Genomic DNA, 18,938 nt, shown 5'->3' with positions numbered 1-18,938 from the left:
ACTTTGAACTAAATAGGAACATAATTTAAAAGGTGTAAGACCAGCAATAGCGGCTTTATTTTATTTTTCTTATGAAACATTACACGAAAAAGAAACTAGAATTTACAGGGAAAAAAACTAGAATTTTCAGCAAAATGAAATTAGAGAAAGTGAAAAGGAGAGCTAAAAGGCAAGCTGTTGGTTGACTTTAGTACTGGCCCTGACTTATGCCAGCAAGATGTGAGCCAGGTCCCCCATCTAGTAGATTAGGAGGAAGCTTGATTCTAATTCGGAATTATGAATATATGTAAACATGCAGCGATAGATGATTGTTGTGTTGCAAGCTTGATACTTTGAACTAAAATTTAAAAGAAAAAAAAATATTCATGGCAGCTTCTGGAAATAATAAGATTCGAAGACAGTAATCAGGGTAATACATATTAGATGTTTATAGCCAAGAGCTTAACATAGTTTCCTTATTGTTGGGGTTGGGGAATGGGGGACGGAGGGTGTGTTTTGAGGTTGGGAGTTCACAAAAACAATAGGGTATGGTTCAGTCTAAATTCTAAGGAAAGCAGCTAGACACTAATGTGGATTCCAGTATCAGATATGGTTCAATCTAAACAATCAGCGTCAGCACTCAGAGAAGATGAAGCTTCAGACTCTCTGCTGATGTTTTGGGGCTGAACTTTGGCTTCAATTGCATCGGCATTGTGGGTTCCAGCTTCAGATATACCTCCTGATCCTTGAGTCTCTGCACCTGGTTGACACTGATTTTCAAGAGCTGATCCTGTTGACGGAGGTGGCTCCAATGTGGTTGCTGCTGGTACCATCGCTGGTGGTTGTGCTTGGGCCTGAGAGAGCACGTAAGTCATCAATAACTGAGCCAAAAGGACTTGGGGGTCGTTAATGCCTTGTTGGACTTGCGGATTTCCGGAAGTGGATGGAGCATTAAAGTTGGGTGGGTAGACTGATTGAAGCCCTGCTTGTTGGTGTGCTGGAGGAACATTAAGGTTAGGCGGGTAAAGTGCTTGAAGCCCTATTTCTCCATACAAAGCACGGTGACCGTGAAACCGCTTAAGATTTGCTAGGTGTTTTTTACCAGTCAAATGACTATCAAAAACAACCTGTGAGTCACACTTGACATTGCACAGCTCACACATTAAAGGAATCGCCTGTTTTGGTTTGGAGGTCTTAACTGGCCTTCTTGCTCCTTCATAAGTTCTCATATACTTACCTCCTCGGCCTCCTCTCATGTTTCGCTTGAGACCACGTCCCTGAGCTGCAAATTGATCCTTGGGCTTCTTCTCTGGTTCTGCCAAAACTTCAGAATTCCCTACATCTTTCTGCTGCTCCGTTTCATTTCTATTGTCACCAGTAACAGCTTCAGAGGTTAGATTTTCTGGAGGGGTTTGTTTTTCCTCATATTCCTCAACTTTTTCAGACTGAACAACAACTTCAGGTTTCAATTCAGAATTGGGCATTTGCACATTCTGCTGTCCAGTTATGACTTTGTTGAGTCTCTGCAACTCCTCGTGTTTTTGTAAATTCTTTTTATGCCGCTTTCCATTCTTATGCTGCTCTAAGATTTCCAGAGTGTTGCAGTCAACCCTACAAAGTTCACACCATGCCATACGGGGAGGTGGCCAGAATGGAGCAGCAGGCACTTGTGCTGGTACAGGTAATGATGCCTGTCCAGAGACTGATGCTGAAGGTTGCTGCATTGAAGCTGCTACACCTTCAGCTAGTGTGGATGCTGTAGATGTAGTCGCTGCAGCACCTTGTGGCGAGAAGTGCCTACCACCCCCCCGACCACGTCCCCTGCCACGAAAAGGGGGTGCTGAGCCATCTGGTCTTGTGCCAAAATGGCCCCGACCACCCCCTCTGAAGGGCTTACCGCCCCTTCTACCTCCAACTCTATATGGAGAATGCCCAATCTGCAGAATAGCATTGAAGGATAAAGTGGACAATGTAGTGATGTATTTTGCCAAATGCTTCTATGATCATATATAAATCCCAACTGGAACATCAAGCTTAATTTTTAAAAAAGTTAAAAGTAAATCTGTGGAAATAGACAATTAAGCATCATGATAATAACACTAAAATAACTTATAAAATCACTAAGAATAAAATGTCATAACAAGCACATAATAAGTTATTCAAATGAACAACCAACCAGACTCCAAAATTTAAGTGACTGTGTAACTGCAAGACACCACAAGAACCAAAAACATGTCCAAGAAAAGTAGACCAACTATGTGAAACCATTTACATGAAGTTGAGAATCATATATTGATTCAGTGCTGAGCTAATGGCTCATCAATGAACCAACTAAAACATTCCATGACTTTAAAATCAAGTAGTGGTCCACGTTTTGAGAATCAAAAGGTAACTTATTCATCTGAAAATGCTTCCTAGACATATAAGCCACATTAATTATTTCCTTAACCGTAGTAATTCAGCATCTGTTAGTTTTTCATTTTTTCCCCACCAATTAGTTTGATATAGATGCTCCTCTCATGGACAAGTTTGCCTTAGGTCAGTGTAAAATAGAAGTGCCATCCTACGTAGGGATCACTTTATGCCATCTTGCTTGTAAACAAATGCAACAGAGAATAAATGAAGAAGTATTTTTAGGTAGTCAATTTATGCTTGGGTAATTAAAGCAAAGTGTAACATCCAGACCCAAATTTGATAAGTTTGGACAACGGGCACAATTTTGTTACAGCTAGAAGGAAGATTATTTTATTGGACCATTAGCCTGTATGTATTATTTGAGGATCTAGTATTGAGAAGATAGGATTGGATATGAAATTATGGACCGAGATTCAAGATGGAGGAGTTTCAGCTCATTAGGTCTATATATGGATGGATAAACCCAAGTATTTTTTAGCCAAAGCCCATTTGATTTTTGGCCGTTAAATTTGTGATAATTGGAAACCAGTCCCATTTATGACTCCTAAATGGATCCAAAGAATAGCAACATAGTTACCCTAGAACTCCTAGCCATTAGGATTCTTAGAACCCCTTTCAAAACAAACTGAGTTAAATTCAAACAGCCCTATTATTAGGTTTTTCAGGTCTCACTAAACGGATTGTTTGGCCTGAAAACTAGCAAAACATACGCTGCTGTGAGTCTGGAAAGTTTTATGGTAATCCCATGGGATGTTCTTCAAGGAAACCAATCCCTAACCCTAGATAACTGCTGCAATATCTGGAGATTGAAAAAAGAACAAGCCTCACCCTATCAAGTACAACCCTTTTCCAGCTACTTCAAGTAGGTGATTATTGCCGCATTTGTTATCGATAGAAGCAAAGAGGTAAGTAGCATGATCATATCCTTATGTGTATGGTAAACGATGTTTTTAAAGTATTGTGTATGCATAGCCCTATCTTGAACGCCTCTCTTTACGTATCATGATATGATGAAAGTGAGTTTCAACGTATGTTATTATGTGTTTTACATGCATCATGATATGTTTTTATTTATGATTACGATAAGCTATGTCATTATGTGTTCTTCATGCATTATGGTAAGAAAGATAAAAGACAAGTTATGAAAGAAGCTTTAAGAATGACCATAAGAGATGCATGGTACCAATGTAGTTATGGGTGGATGCACAAGCCATGGACCAAAGCGTAGTTTACCAAAGTATGTTATGATAAGTTAAGCGGTTCCCCTTGGGGCCATAGGCAGTGGAATTGGTGCACAACCCTGCCTACAGGGGTTAAGGTGTGCTGGCCATTAAAGAAAGGGAAATACAAGTTTAATGAGTTATGCATAGTACATGTTACATGTTTATGTTAGTATAAGTATTGAGTATGCACACCAATCAAAATAAGTATTGAGCATGCATGTTTTTCGAGAAAACCCTATGCTTATTGTGTTTACTGTATGATATACTACTTAATTGAGTATTCAACTTATTTTGTTTGTTTTTATGTTTTTAAAATGTCCAGGTAAAGTGTTAACGAGATGATGACCAGGCATACATCATGTGTCAAGGGATTTTTAGACTAAGTTAATAAGTGTTTTTTATTTTCATTAAGAGATCAGCTTTAAATTTTTTTGCTATGAGACTATATTTTTGTTATTTTTTTGCGAATTTATTTTCGATAAATTAAATTTTTTTATTATGTAAGGTCTCTTTATCGGGCACAGTTATGAGAGTACGTAACACTCCTAACCTATGGGAAGGGGTGTTACACAAAACTACCTTTTTAACAGTACAACCAAATTTTTATTCATGTAGTAATAACTTTAAGTCTTCAATAAAAAATTCTTGTACAAGCATTACCAGTCGTTTTTCAGTGAACATGTAAAATGACTTCGGATGACACCTCAACCTCTCCCCTCAAGCTTATTTGTACATTAGCTATCTTAATCTCACATTTTTCAAGTACATACCTAGTCAATATCTTGTCATCATTTAGATGTTCTGTATTTCACTGGTAAGTTCTTTACACACACACACACATGCACATGCAAACATAAATACACTTGAGCACGCGATCACTCATACAAAAACAAAAGCCCCCAAACAGATGTCATAAGAACCCACAAAACTGTAGAAAAGCCACAATCTATAACAGGAGAATTCGATCTAAAAGAATTTTTATACAAACTGCTATACTGAATCCATTATCGATATTAACATTTTAGAAATAGCAGACATCAAACCCCAATGTAAGAAGGTGCTATTGCTATCTTGCGCCATAACCAGAGAATCAAAAGCAATTGAAATCAAGTGGACTGAAGATAGAAAACAGTAATTACATCATAAGTTATACTTTTTCTCTGTTTTCTTTGAAAATTCTCTCACATCATCACTTATCCAACCAAGGAATTCACTCTTATTCACCTCACATAGAATCTATTTTCAGGAAGCTTGAATGGATAATTTTTTTTTTGGTGACGAAGTTTACACAATTTTAACAACTCTAATCTACACATTGCAAATAGATGGACCCAACATAGTGTCCTATCCTATTTAAATTTTCTCTACATACACAATACTCATACTGAAAGATCCTTCATTATCATTTACAATACTTATCCCGATTATTTACACAGTAATTTATACAAAAACAGAACGAGATCACATACTCTACTAGGCCCACCTACAAAACCCATATGATAACAAAAACAAAAAAACGATTGTTAGTTAAACCTTCCCTTATCGTGATAAAAACATATAAAATGTACAGAAACAATGTATATGAAACAATACCAACCAAATGCATTCTGAAATATGTCCAAGCAAAACAAACCCGCATACTAATGTCACAAAAGACAAATATTATCAACGAGATGGCCTATTGCGTGCACTTAATATTATTCTTACCCTATTCACAAATATATATATATATATATATATGTATATATGTATGTATATTAAAAGGAGACCGATTCAATTATGCATACATGTTGCTACATGCACATACATTTCTATTGACTTGAAAAATTGGAAGCATTAAAATCAATAAGGAAATCCCAATACCGGAGGGTGCACAGCCCGTTGCGTCGTGTCCAAATTACCGCCTAACTGCAGGAGCTGCGACATCGTAGCCACCACAGAATTCACTTGTTGCGGATTTTCCACAGTCACTTGTGGTGGGTAATAGGCATTCTGCTGACTCTGCAAATGGATCGGCTGCTGGGTCTGCACCGGGACACCCGGAGGGTGAATGGAGGTAGTGGGTTCGTCGGCTGGCTGGAATTGGGATAGGGATTGATGGGCATAAGAATTGGTGGAGGCGAAGTCATGGGAAGGAGGGTAGTAATTATAGCTTTGGTTAAATTGGTGGGCGTAGGAATAGTAAGGTTGGGATGATTGATCATATGCTGCTTGAATTTGAGATGGGTCAGGAGCTGCTTGTTGCTGCTGCTGCTGTTGTTGTGGCTGCTGTTGGTAGTAGTCATAGGAGGAGTAATCCATTGATATTGGAAATGGGTGATGGTATTCTTTTGTGCAAGGTTTCTGGGGGATTACATATTATGTGGGTTTTGCGGGATTTGATTGCCTTATTTCTATGGCTATTCCCTTCGATGAGGAAAGGGGAAGAAGCCGAAAGGGCAGAAGGGATTTGTGATTGTACTTTGGAGAAATTGCAAAGCCATCCCTGAGGTCTTTTTATTTGGTAAATGAGATTATTCATTTTCTATTATTACACATTTACTAGTAGGGTATATATTCTGGTCGGTACATCTAATGTAGGGCTAAGAACACGTATTCCAATAGATTAAGACTACGTAGCCCACCCATGAGTCTAACCATTAGTGTAATGAAAAAATCTTCTTCACACTCTCCTGTGTAACGTGCTGGGTTGAAGAAAAAAAAAAAAAAAAAAACTATGTGAGGTGTGTGGAGAGTGCAATGTACAGTAGAGTGTGATATAACATTTCTCTAATGTAATTATGGGACGGCACCGCACTGAAGCATACATGTAACGCCTCAGTCTCTCAGGGGTCATAGAGTTACTTCCTGTCACTAATACTCACATTTCAAAAATATAATTATAGATTTTAAATTTCCAATATCATAAAGAAATTTCAATTCAAACTAATTTCCTCAATATAACCAATTTTTCAAAATGTCAAATCATCATAATATAATAAAATTTCTTAATAGAAATAGTAAATACTCATCGAAAACTTTCTATACTTTATCCACTATTCTTAAATCATCTCACCAAAGTTCCAAAATCTTGATCCCCAGCTGAAATATCCAAAATAATCTGAAAAATATTTTGGAGATAAGAGGTGAGTTATCAACAACTCAGTAAGCAGATAACATATATTAGTATGTAAACATTAGCCTTTTCAGAAAGTTCAGTATGCAGAAACAAAATATTTCATTTTCATATGCAGATCTCAGAAACGTGTTTTCAGAAAACCAGAGCGACTTTTCAATCTTTTCATACTCAAAAATCAACTATTCATATATAAAGATACTTTTCATATTCAAAAACCATTTTCATATTCAAAAAAAATGTTTTGGCATAACATAACTGAACATCTTCATCTTATCGTATCATATCATATCATATCATGTTATATCATATACCATGCTTAACCTCCGTGGTAGGGTTCTGCTATTCCCGGTGGCCAAACTAGGCAGTATCATATTGTGAAACTTTCCCTTTTTCAATCTCATAACCCCGAGTGTGCACACAGGAAAGAACACATAAAAAGACCACTTTGTTTCCAAAGTGGGTGCACTCATATCATATCATATTATGTTGGTATCAACAATATTACGTGAACCAGTATTATCATATTAGAACCATACTCAGAATCAAAATCAAAACAGATAAGTATGCTAAAAGTTTTTCATATCCATATCATATCAAAACACGTGCTAAACATATTCATATAATTTCCATTTGATCAAAAATAGATTCAAATCATTTCATATCACATGGATAAAAATCTCAATGATATCATATTCGCTCTTTTGCATATTTCAGAAACATGTAAAATATTGCTCATGTCTACACTATTCATGTCAAAAACATTTATTTTCTCTTTCATACAAATCTCATGAGTGAATGCAAAACATATACTGAGATTGTTTTTTTTTCCACCTTTTCTTTTTAAAACAACATGCATATTTTTACAAACCAACCTTAGTTCATTTCTTTTTATGCAAATCTAGCATATGAATCCCGCTTACTTGACTCTTGCAAATAGTTATTAGAGCCTTGAACTTGAGCTCTATCAATGTCACGACCTAAACATAAAATTATTCATTAAACTAACTAAATTCTGTGATTCTATTCAGCCCACACATGACATCATTTTGCTTCGGTTTCAATACATGGTATAAGCATACTCACACAACCTCCAAAACATTAACCCAACACATCATGTCCAACCAATCAGCTCACTTTCATAACTCGTTAAGACAATGACAGCCCACAATCGTCGCAACCCAACACGACCCTCCATAACACAAGCCCAACAACCAACATTAACTCAAATTGTAACACCTAACAATTACAAAATTGCCACATGGTATAGTCTAAATAATCATATTTATCTACGCAAACGACCATTTATCAATTCCAATAGAAACTTAAACATCCACCATAAACAACTTCAAACCCAAAACACTAATATTTAAACCCGAAACAGCCAACAAATCCCAGCATAAGCCACTCACACAAATAACTCTATCATCCAATCCAACCGACCTCCTTACTCCTCGGACTCAGTCCGGCACAACCAAACCAGTTTACAGTAAATATGAGTTAGTGTAAAAATACATTTAAATCTCAAAATTTATTTAGGAAAATACTTACAGCGCTATAATATAATTTTTTAGGATCACGGAACTGCTAGAAGTGGCGGCACAGCCACGCAACAGTGTATTTTGGACTATTTACATGGGTTTCAAAAACCCAATTTCAAATGGGGACAAACTATGACTTAGGATGGCTAGGAAATGACTTAGAGGTGTTGGTGAGGCTAGTAGTGGGGCCGTTGGCCGTGGGTGGCGGCGTGGGCGGCTGTTGGAGTCCACAAAGCTCAAATCAGGAATGGAGATAGAGGAGCCTCACCGGTGGCGGATCGGGGCTGAGGATGGGTGGGTTAGGTAGATGGGAGGCCACTAGTGTTGTGGTGAAAATATGGTGGCAGATGGTGGTGCGACGGCGGCGCTAGAGCACAAAGATTGCTGCGACTTGGAGTTACGCGTGGGGGCTGACAACGGCGAGGGAAGAGCTAAAAACAGAGGGGGGTGGTCGCCGACCAGAGGGGAAGAAAATGAGAGGGGCGTTGACGGTAATGGGCGGTGCACGGCGCTGTGGGCGGAAGAAGAAAACGGACGGGAGAGAAGGGAGGGCTGTCGCGCGTGCGGGAGGAAGGAAAGGCAGGGGAAAAAGAAGAGAAGAAGGAAAAGAAAAAGAGGGAAAAAGAAAAAGTGAGGGAAATAAATGAGGTCCAGTCTTCACAACTTGGGTCACAAAATTGATCAAACGAAAAAAATTTCAAAACAGAAAGTTGAATAAAATAATTCAAATGTAGTAATTAGCTAAAATAAAATAATAATAAAAATCTAACAACACAAAAATTTTAAAGCCTACAAACGACTAATTTAAATTAAAGAGCAATTTAAATGCAAAATAATAATCAATATTAAGAAAGCATATCAAAATAATTTTCACAAATTAAAAATCATAAAAATAAACCAACGAGAGATCCGATAAATTTAAAATAAGAGCAATTTAAATGCAAAAAAATAATTAATATTAAGACATCCTGCCCCTCTTTCCACCTAGCCAAGAACTGATACAATTCAGTTGCTTTTTGTTGACCCACAAGCCTTTCCAAAAGCGGAACATCCCAACCATTTTCAATGCGACACTCTTTAAACTTAATCAAATTTTGCTCAATCACCGAAAGTTGGACATTAAGAGGACCACCCTCTTCCCATCAACACTATGGTGTTCAATATTCCTGTTGCTGCCCTTCACCATTGTTTGAGATGCCCGTTGCCCTCAAAGCGAGTATGACATTTTATGGCATTATGTACATTCATTTGATGATTTTTTGAGACCAAATTGCCTTGAGGAAGAGACAGACAAGAGGGTCTGGAAGTGAGCATCCCTTCTTTGTATAATCAAGGTTATTGTCAAAACATAGTGAAATATTGGAGATTGATAGGAAATGCTAGAAATAAGGCGAACAATTCGTGTTTAAAGTCTTATCAAAGTTGAGGAAGACTGTTGATTTTAGAATAATATTAAGTACAAGTCTCAAATATACAAGGTTTTTGTAAAAATGTAGGTCTCATCAAGAAAAAGTGAGTTTTTTTACACATTTTTATAGTGGGGTATACTTTGTTTATAAAGGACTTGTGCGAAACTTGACATTTTGGGCTTGTATATATCATTTCTCCTTTTTCTTGATGCTTGTGATGTTTTCTTCTTGTAGGTTGTTGTTTAGGTTTATTTTCCTTGTCTTTATTTGAGTATGCCATCTAGTAATTTTGGTTTGGTGTCTAGGATTTTTTTAGGCCTGGGTTTTGGTCTTTCTTGAAAATTTTTAATACCCAAGTTTCTGATTGTAACCACGGTTTTCCTCCGCTATAAGTGAGGGCTATCAATAAAATTGGGATACTGTCATCTTTCTAAAAAAAAAAATAACATTGAACACCAAATGTGTTGGTATGAGATGTATATGATTTCCTATGTAGTTAAGGGGTTTCACCAAAAGTATGAACTCTCCATAATCTTTATCCCCCATCTTCAATCCTTACAGTTGATAGGTCAACTCGTCGACATGTTTTGTCTGCTGAAGTAAAATTATAGGCTTACAACTATTCACCAAACCTCAAAGTTCAACTTCATGAAGATCATTGGAACTATTATGATTTGATGGGATCCGCATTGATGGCCAATTGTCAGGCCTATACACAGATGGCGACACAACTAGTGCTTCTCCAGGAGTTTTTACTTCATAAGAATTTCTTGCATCACTAAGGCTTCCACTCCATGATGCAACACGACGAGAGGGAGGGGGAGCTAAGTTGTCATTCGCTATTGTCACTGTTCTCCTTTGTAAAATATTATTCATGCTAGGAAAACGTTGTAGACCTGTTGATGACGATGATGTTGACGTATGTTGAGAAGAGATTGAATCCATGCTAAGGGGATTATCGCTCACAGCAGTCTTGCACAATTTTTTCAAGTGTTTGAACTGTCTCTTCAACAGAAGTTATTGGATTGGGGATGAAAAACTTGGGATTGGAACCACCCAAGGTTTAGTAGCTGCAACAAGTGACTGGAACAAGTTTGAGGAGTTCTGAGTACCCTTGTTGAATGTGTCAACATAACTGAAGAAATTACAATAAGTTTTATGTACATACTCAAGAATTGTCATTAATAAAACTAATCAAATGGATTTCCTGGTGATCACTATTGTAATCATGTTGAAGGGGGGAGAGACATCATGTCATAAACACACAAAACACATGTACACACAAATGCGTAGAGAGAGAGAGAGAGAGAGAGATTTCCTCGAGGCTATACCTCGAGTGAATGCCCATACGCCCCCGTTCAGAGAACTGTTTTGAACTAGGAGGGATGGGTTGGATCCTTGAACTCTGATCAAAAGTGACCGGGCCTTTAGTTTGTTGCCCAACATCTGAGGGGAAGAATCTTTTTGCTCCATTTTTCATGTTGTAGTCTTACATCCCATTTTGAAAAGTTGCAGTGGTTGGCAGAGGTGGTAACGCTGCCTTCTTGGCTAGAGGTTCAACACCTTCCTCAACCCAACAATTAAGTGTTTCATCATAATAGAATCTATTCTTATCACCCAATTTAGCCGTCTATTCAACATTTCAAATTAGAAATAGTCAGGTTAAAAGAAAATTAATATTCAAGAGGGAAGCTGCTTCATATACCTACCGGTCTGGTCGGGATCTTAAGGCCAAGCCCATAATCTTTTAGAATAGCTATGAGCCAAAACAACCAAATTGAGATGACCCACCAAATGCCAATGCTTTTTGTTGTGTATGAGAAGTGTTTTTTCCCTGGGATGAATCAATCCAATTGAGGAAAAAAAATATAGTATAAGATCTATTTCTCTCCATTAAGGGATTAACCAGAATAACTAAAATTGTGATTTCTAGTAAAGAGATTTCCCTCTTTTATTGCTTATCCCATGTTGTAATTTAAACGCATATAGATGTGACCTACAAATTTGACACACACACACGTATATGCACCACCCAACCTAATCAGGAGTCAGAATTTTTAGTTTTGTAAAACAAGGTTGGTGAAAAAGTTGTCCCCATAAAATAACTAATTGACAAAAAATAAAACAACTAGCAAGAAACATAAATTTCTACCTTCATAGGAGCTCTACCAAAGTCTGGCTCCGAGATGCTTCTATGAGGCATTTAACTCTCACCAGTCCATTCGCTTATAGTTTCTTCCGGAACTAAAGGCATTAATGATGATATTGCCATTGTTGATTGACTGTTAGATACTTTCAGATCTCCTAGTTGATGTGCATATTCAATTCGTTGAGCAATGCTATGTGATGTTGAGGGTACAGGTGGAAGTAGGCCTCCAACTACATGATTTGCCGTAGTGTCAAAGAAGGTAAGCAATTTACCAACCAGTTTGGTTGGAGCCAAATTTGTGCCATAGCCACTCTGAATATAATATTCTCACAGTAACCCAAGTATTTGTCTTAATTGATGAAGGAAAATAATTGTTTGATAGGTACCTGCCGGTGCCTTAAAATCCGCTCCTCGAGAGACAATAGTAATTGTCTCCACATGTCCACATCTAGTGTTCTACTTGTTTTAAGGGACTTCAAAATCACTTGGTAGTACCTAAGCCAATATATTATGTGTGAAGACCAAATGTGAATTTATAGAGACCATAATTTAGTTATTGCTAGAAAAAAAAAATAGCAATTTCAAATTAAACGCAATCATATTTCAAAGCATCTGCAACTTTTCCAACTTCAGCCATCATGTGGGCATATATAAGCTTATACGGTGGAAAAGGTAGGAGGAGACATTAAGAATTACCAAGCACCTTCGAGTACTCTTATAATTATGCCATCTGCCCAATATTCAAAAAGGTCTTTCATTTACATTACATTATTCAGAAAGTATGTGACATAAAAAATCATGAGTCGAAAACTAACTTCCAAACAACTAGCTAATAATGATCGGATTCACAACAAAATCACAAGCTACCAGATATGCTACCAGGTAAACATACTGAAATACTAACTTCACAATTATTTTTTTGAGTGGTTAAAATACAAGCTTCACAAATTGAATGCAAGTTTCCAGGAAGAATCAAAATCACGCATTGCAGATAATCAAATCTTGTAATAGCACTGAAAAATCCCTATTGAACTTTTTATTTATAAGTAAACGATATTATTAATAAGGATAGGCATAGCCCAAGTACATAAGATGATATAAAAGAGATAAGACCTATCTAGGTCGCAGTAATGGAAATATGAAAATCATGTAAATTTAGGCCATTAAAATCTATAGCTATGGCCCAAAGAAATAGAGTACAGAAAAATAAAGATCAAAGCTCCTCTAGTGTCCGCTCTTTATCTTCAAATGTCCAATCGTTACGCTCTCGCCATATGCACCACATAATGCAGATAGATACCATCTTCCACATGCCTTTGATTTGTGGAGCACCTCCCGGAAGTGTCCAGCTAGCCAATAACTCAACCACTGTGGCATGCATTACCCAATTTAACTTTACTCGGCTGAACAATTCAATCCACAAGGCTCTAGCTGTCTCGCAATGTAGTAAAAGATGATCCACTGTCTCGTCAATTTTCTTGCACATACAACACCAATCTAAAATAATGACCCGGTGCTTCCTCAGATTATCAGTTGTCAAAATCTTGCCCAGAGTAGCTGTCCAAGTGAAAAAGAGTGCTTTAGGGGGCGCCTAATTTCTCCAAAGTCTTCTCCATGGGAATTGAGTATTCGGTAAAAGTGTAAGGGATTTATAAAATGATTGAATCGAGAAAACACCCTTACCTGTAGGTGTCCATCACAACTTATCAACTCGTAGTTCATGTAGCTTCACGGAAAACACTAGGCTAAAAAAAGCTTCAAAGTTATCTACTTCCCAATCTTTGGTCATTCTATTGAAGGTGACATTCCATTGGATTTGGTCCCCCAATCGAACCATGAGGTTTCCCACTGAACCTTCTTGATCACGTGCCACCGGGAAAACGGATGAGAATGTGTCATTTAGAGCCTCCTCTCCACACCATATGTCCCTCCAAAATTTTATTCGAATATTCACATCCAACAAAAATTTAGTATGCTGAGTAAACATCCCCCACCCTCATCTAATGTGCTTCCAAGCCCTCACTTCATAGGCCCTATTCACCTCTCTAGTACACCAACCACCTCACAAACTTTCGTGTTTGCAATCAACCACAGAGCCTCCCCATCCTTTTTATTATTCTTAAGCAAATTCATTGAAATAAGATGTACAAGGGGGTTTGAAGGAAGTCCAAACCAAAATGAAACCAATTTATCCAGATAGGTTTCGGGCTTTTAAGTCAATACAAGTTTTGTAAAATGGGCCCAAGGCCAAGGAAAATAAATGGTCCAATTACCATAGTATCCTCTCAAAGGCCCTAGAAGAGGGTGGTTACCAGTGTAGATGGCATGGTGGTTGCATGTGGGGACCAGACAAGGATACAAGAACTCTTGCCTCATTATCGGTTGTTGGAGTATTCCAATAAAGGTTGACAAAAGCCAGTAAGAATTAATGCAATGTATCAACAATGCAATCTAGGTAGTTAAGATAATGCATGTCCAGCGAGGGAGAGCAGATATATTAATACAAAAGGCCCTAGATATCAATGGTGTGTGAAACCATGCACATCGCTGGTAGCATCTTTCACTCAGGCCTGACAAATGGTTCAACGTGACCCTTTCATAGACATAGTAGAAGGGGCGTATTCAGCAAAGACATCTGTGAAGATGGAAGAAGGAGGGAAGAGAGAAAAAGGAAAGGGGAAGGCGAGGCCAGGTGACAACTTATACAAAGCCAGTTGTTTCACAATTTATATAGGTAAGTTTTTCCATCAGACATCCAGCCAGGCCGCATGTAAATAGAATATATGAACAATAAGTTTTACCTTCGATGCGGTTAGTTCTGAATGGTGATCGAAGCTTCCCATAATGCTGACATGCTATTTTCAGCAATGAAAAGAGCCACCTAAGGCTACGTTTGGACGTTGAAATGATTTGAGTTGAGTTGTGAATAATAATATTTTGTGGGTCTCATTCAGATGTGTTTAACTTTTTTATATTGAGATGAGTTTAAATTTTTAGGTTGAAGTGTATGAAATAAGTTGAGATGAGTTTAATTTTTTTATGAGAAGTTTAAAAAGTAATGGGTTCCATCAATGATTAGTTTAAGATGAACAGATATGAGTTGAATTTGGTTTAACAACCAAACACAAACTTCGTCTTTCTTGTAATCTACATGCCAAGATTCACAGTTAGCAATCTTTTCATCAATTCATTTGTTCAACTCCCTATTTCCAATATTTGCGCCAACCAAGGGACCATGATTGCTAGCACAATGCATGGAAGTAATAACGAGCACCCCATCCAAAGCTTGAAGCATCAGTTTGGTCTGTAACAACTTCCATCAAGTTGAGAACATTAATCACACACCCTATCGAGTCCTTCGCTGGGAAAAAAATTAAAGAAATAAAGAAAGAAGAACAAACTAACATTGGAAACTAAAACGAGAAAAAAGATAAGTCCTAACCTAGCTTCCATACGAGTTTGTGTGAATGAAACTACTATTTTTAATGACAATAAGTTTCCACCAAATCCAAAAGTAACCAGAGCATGTGCAGGTCATCCTGCAGATGACATCCCCTCCTTGGACGCATGAGAGAATTGAGTTCCACTCTGGAGAGGCTGCTGTGAAAAAATATTGATTTCTGACTTTCAAAGCAAGTAGGTCAGAAATGCATGTGTTGATTTAGCTCCTTGGTCTGACTTTGATGCCAAGGAAAACTTTCATCAAGAATAAAGCTTTGAAACCCAGAAACTTTATTTTTTCCATCAACGTTACAATTTGGATGTTCGTATGAAGCAAGTAATCCATCTCGAACAAAGTGAGATTGTTGATTAGCAAAATTCGTTAAATGAGCAATTGAACCCTTATGGGCCCCTAATATCTGGTTTTCAGTAAACCCAACTACATCACTCTTGGCAACATAATGAGTTTGCAATGTGTTCACAATTTGTTGATTGTAATGACTCACATAACCATCGTAGTTCGCAATATTTTCTTCATAGTTCGAAACATTCTGATTTTGATACAGCTGATTATCATCTATACTTGTAAGCTGACTTGAAGTTGGAATGTAAGATTCCAACAACTTCCATTCTTTAGTGATTGTGTCATAGAACCACCCAGGATACTGGGGATCAAACACCATATGAGCTGGGTATTGCAAATTTCCTTGAGAAGTCTAATACCAGTAAGAGACACTGCCAGTTGTATATCCTTCAGCTGCAGTTCCAACAACAGACTGAACCTGAGCAGTTTGCTGCTGATAATGAACACCATGGTCTGAATGAACCTCATATCCCATGGCATGAGCATTTGTATTCACACTAATATCAGCGTTTGTATTTGGATTTGCATTGAAACCCTCGAACTGATACCATTGCCCAGTGAATGCATCATACTTCCACCCTAGATAAAGATTTTCCCAATGTTGACGACTACTATTATAAACCTGACCATCTGAATTCTGCCTCGTATCCACTCCAAAATATTGCCTCTTTGGATGTTGTCCATAGCTTGAGGTCCCCAAATCAGCAACAGAGTTTTCAAAAACAACATCCACAACATTAGATTCCACCCCTCACTTGCCCATATGTGCTATACTCATGAATGGGTCTTCTGAGCTATTTCCCAATTCACCAAAGAAATCAGAGTACGACCCGAATCCTCCACCACCAGCATCATTCTCAGAGCCAAATGAACTCCATTGAATCTCTTTCACACCCATTCCTATGGACACACTAGTCTTACCCAACGTACCATCTAATGCACCTTCCTCCCTCGCTTCACTACACTCATTTCTATTACTAGATACTAATTAAATACTCTCTTCAACAACTATATTGTTAGACTTGTTTGTACTTCTCGGTATCAACGAATTGCTCTTTTTACTAACCACACTGTCCTCATTGACCTCCGACGCATACACTGAATAAACAACATTGCCACCAGAGTCTGCTTTGACTGGGCCCGCTTCAGCAATGCTTAAATTAGAAAAACGATTTTGCCTTGATCCAGTACATTCAACCTCTTCATTAACCAATCTATCAAAAAAGTCCTCGTTCGTCTGAACCTTTCACCTCAAAAGGAAGAGACGCCATGTAGAACAAAATCCAATCTTCCAATAAACCTCACAACAAAATCATATCAAACCCAACCCCACTATTCCTTCACAATGAAATTCATCACAAACACATTGATCAATTAGAATCTTACCAGTGACCATCTAGACAAAATACATTGCCAATAGATAACCAAAGTAAATTAGGGTTCAACCAGTACAACACATAAGACCCGACGGTTTTATACCAACTCTGAAACTAAAATCTAATTTTTGGTAATGAAAATTTTAAGAAAACTCGGGGGGTTGGAGGGAGAATGGCTTGAAGTTTAAGCATTTGACTAGTGATCAAAAGAGAATTAAGAGAAAAGGGACTGCCATACCTGTCAAAACTCAGTGTCTGAGAATCAGAGAGAGGGGAAACTTGGCTGCTGTGACAGAACATGGATTTGGCAGCCGTAGGAAAAAACTTCAGAACAGAGAGAGACAGAGACAGAGACAGAGACAGAGAGCGCCACGCAAATATTTTTCCAATATGAAATGGAAAAAAGCTATTCTACCGAAAATATCGAGAGTGGTACTGGTTCTCCTGTTTTTTTTTTTTTTTTAAATATTTAAAATGAAAAACATGTGTAAAAAAAGAAAGAAAAAGAGATTATACGTCTCGTTCAAGACATCTCTAACAAGACTCGTGTAAAATTCGGATTGTATATTCAGGCCACGTGCCATTAGACTTGAAAAAAAATATAATAATATCGAATTTTAAGAGAAATATAATTGAGTAATGATTATCTTCTTTATAAATTTTATTTTTTAATCGAGTTTGGATATGCATAGTTAATTGGGGTTTTTATAGTAAAAATTTTAATATTTGAAACTTAATATTATCTACTGAAGCTTTTCAATAAAAAATTTAATGATAGTTTTTAAAAAGTGCACTTTCAGTCTTTTTTACTGCTTAAAACACTTTTATAAATTAAAAAATATACTCATCATCTTTATACTACATAACTATTTTTTTTTTAATTTTTTTTTTCTTAAATAAGTATGTGATGTATAGATAATGAGTGAGTAGAAGAACTCAATTAGTTTAACAGAAATAAATAAATTAAAACATATATCATGTGCGATATAGACAACTAGATAGTAAAACTCTTATAAATTTACCAAACATATAATTCTTTCTTTTAAAGAGTTTTTAGGCTGATAAAGTCATTTTTTAAATTTCTATACTCAAATCCAACCAGACATTAGGAGTCGTTTGGATTGAGGAACACTCTCAACCCATCTCATCTAATCATGACAATTTTTTTAAATTTTCACACAAAATATAATAAATAATTCAACTTTTTTAAATCTCAAAATAATAATAATATTAAAAAATAATATTTTAATAATATTTTATTCAACTTTCAACTTTTATCTAAAATCATCTCATTTCATCTCACAATCTAAACAAATACTATAATGAAATTTTCATATTTCCATTATAGATATTGTAACTTTATTGTTTTGGTAATTTTCTTACCTTCGTTTCACTTGATGAACATGGAGAATAAAATGTTATTATTTGACTTCCATTCAGTGTTCATATACAATTCAAATGAGAAAAACAATGTCCAAACATATATTGAAAATCTGAAAATGGTTCAAGATCAAGAATGCTACTCAGAATAAAAGAATAATGATATTTACACAATTATTTTATATAAAATAAATGTCAAATGGATGCCCTAAAGGAGTACTCCAGGCCATAAGGACTTATCCTCAGGCCTAGTATATGTTCTTCCTCTCGTTTTGAGGTCACAGGCCCAGAGATGACAGTAGGAGAATTTTGAAGACAGACTCGGATTTTCAGGCCCAAATTAGGATGTCTCATTTGCATAGTTGTTCTTCATTTTAAATTTTATTATTTTAAATTATATTTATTTATACAATATATATAAGTTATTTATATGTCAATCATTTTAAATAATAGAAACTTCAAATATATATATCATATCAATAATTTAACTTAATGGAGATAAAAAGTAGGATTATTAGATAGAAAAATCCGAAAAAGGTTATATTA

At 36.7% G+C, this 18,938-nt stretch overlaps 1 protein-coding gene and 1 pseudogene across 1 annotated transcript; both read right to left on the bottom strand.

The window, feature by feature from the left end:
* Positions 1 to 350: 350 nt before the first annotated feature.
* Positions 351 to 6,143, bottom strand: LOC108990593. The gene is made up of 2 exons (XM_018964601.2): positions 5,481 to 6,143; positions 351 to 1,916 (listed from the first exon to the last, which is right to left on the bottom strand). The coding sequence occupies exons 1-2, from the start codon at positions 5,916 to 5,918 to the stop codon at positions 594 to 596; spliced, it is 1,761 nt and encodes a 586-aa protein (XP_018820146.1). The 5' UTR covers positions 5,919 to 6,143; the 3' UTR covers positions 351 to 593.
* Positions 6,144 to 11,171: 5,028 nt separating this feature from the next.
* LOC108987580 lies at positions 11,172 to 15,955 on the bottom strand (annotated as a pseudogene).
* Positions 15,956 to 18,938: the final 2,983 nt, after the last annotated feature.

This window comes from Juglans regia, chromosome 5 (genome assembly GCF_001411555.2).
Source record: "Juglans regia cultivar Chandler chromosome 5, Walnut 2.0, whole genome shotgun sequence".
Taxonomy (NCBI): domain Eukaryota; kingdom Viridiplantae; phylum Streptophyta; class Magnoliopsida; order Fagales; family Juglandaceae; genus Juglans; species Juglans regia.
The sequence above is the reverse complement of the archived record's forward strand: the minus strand, read 5'-3'. Positions and strand labels throughout refer to the sequence as shown.

Excerpts from the sequence above, each read along its gene's own strand:
- LOC108990593 (XM_018964601.2), bottom strand. The coding sequence starts at position 5,918 with ATGGATTACTCCTCCTATGACTACTACCAACAGCAGCCACAACAACAG. Across the intron at positions 1,917-5,480 it reads AACGGGCTGTGCACCCTCCG|ATTGGGCATTCTCCATATAG; the intron begins GTATTGGGATTT and ends GCTATTCTGCAG.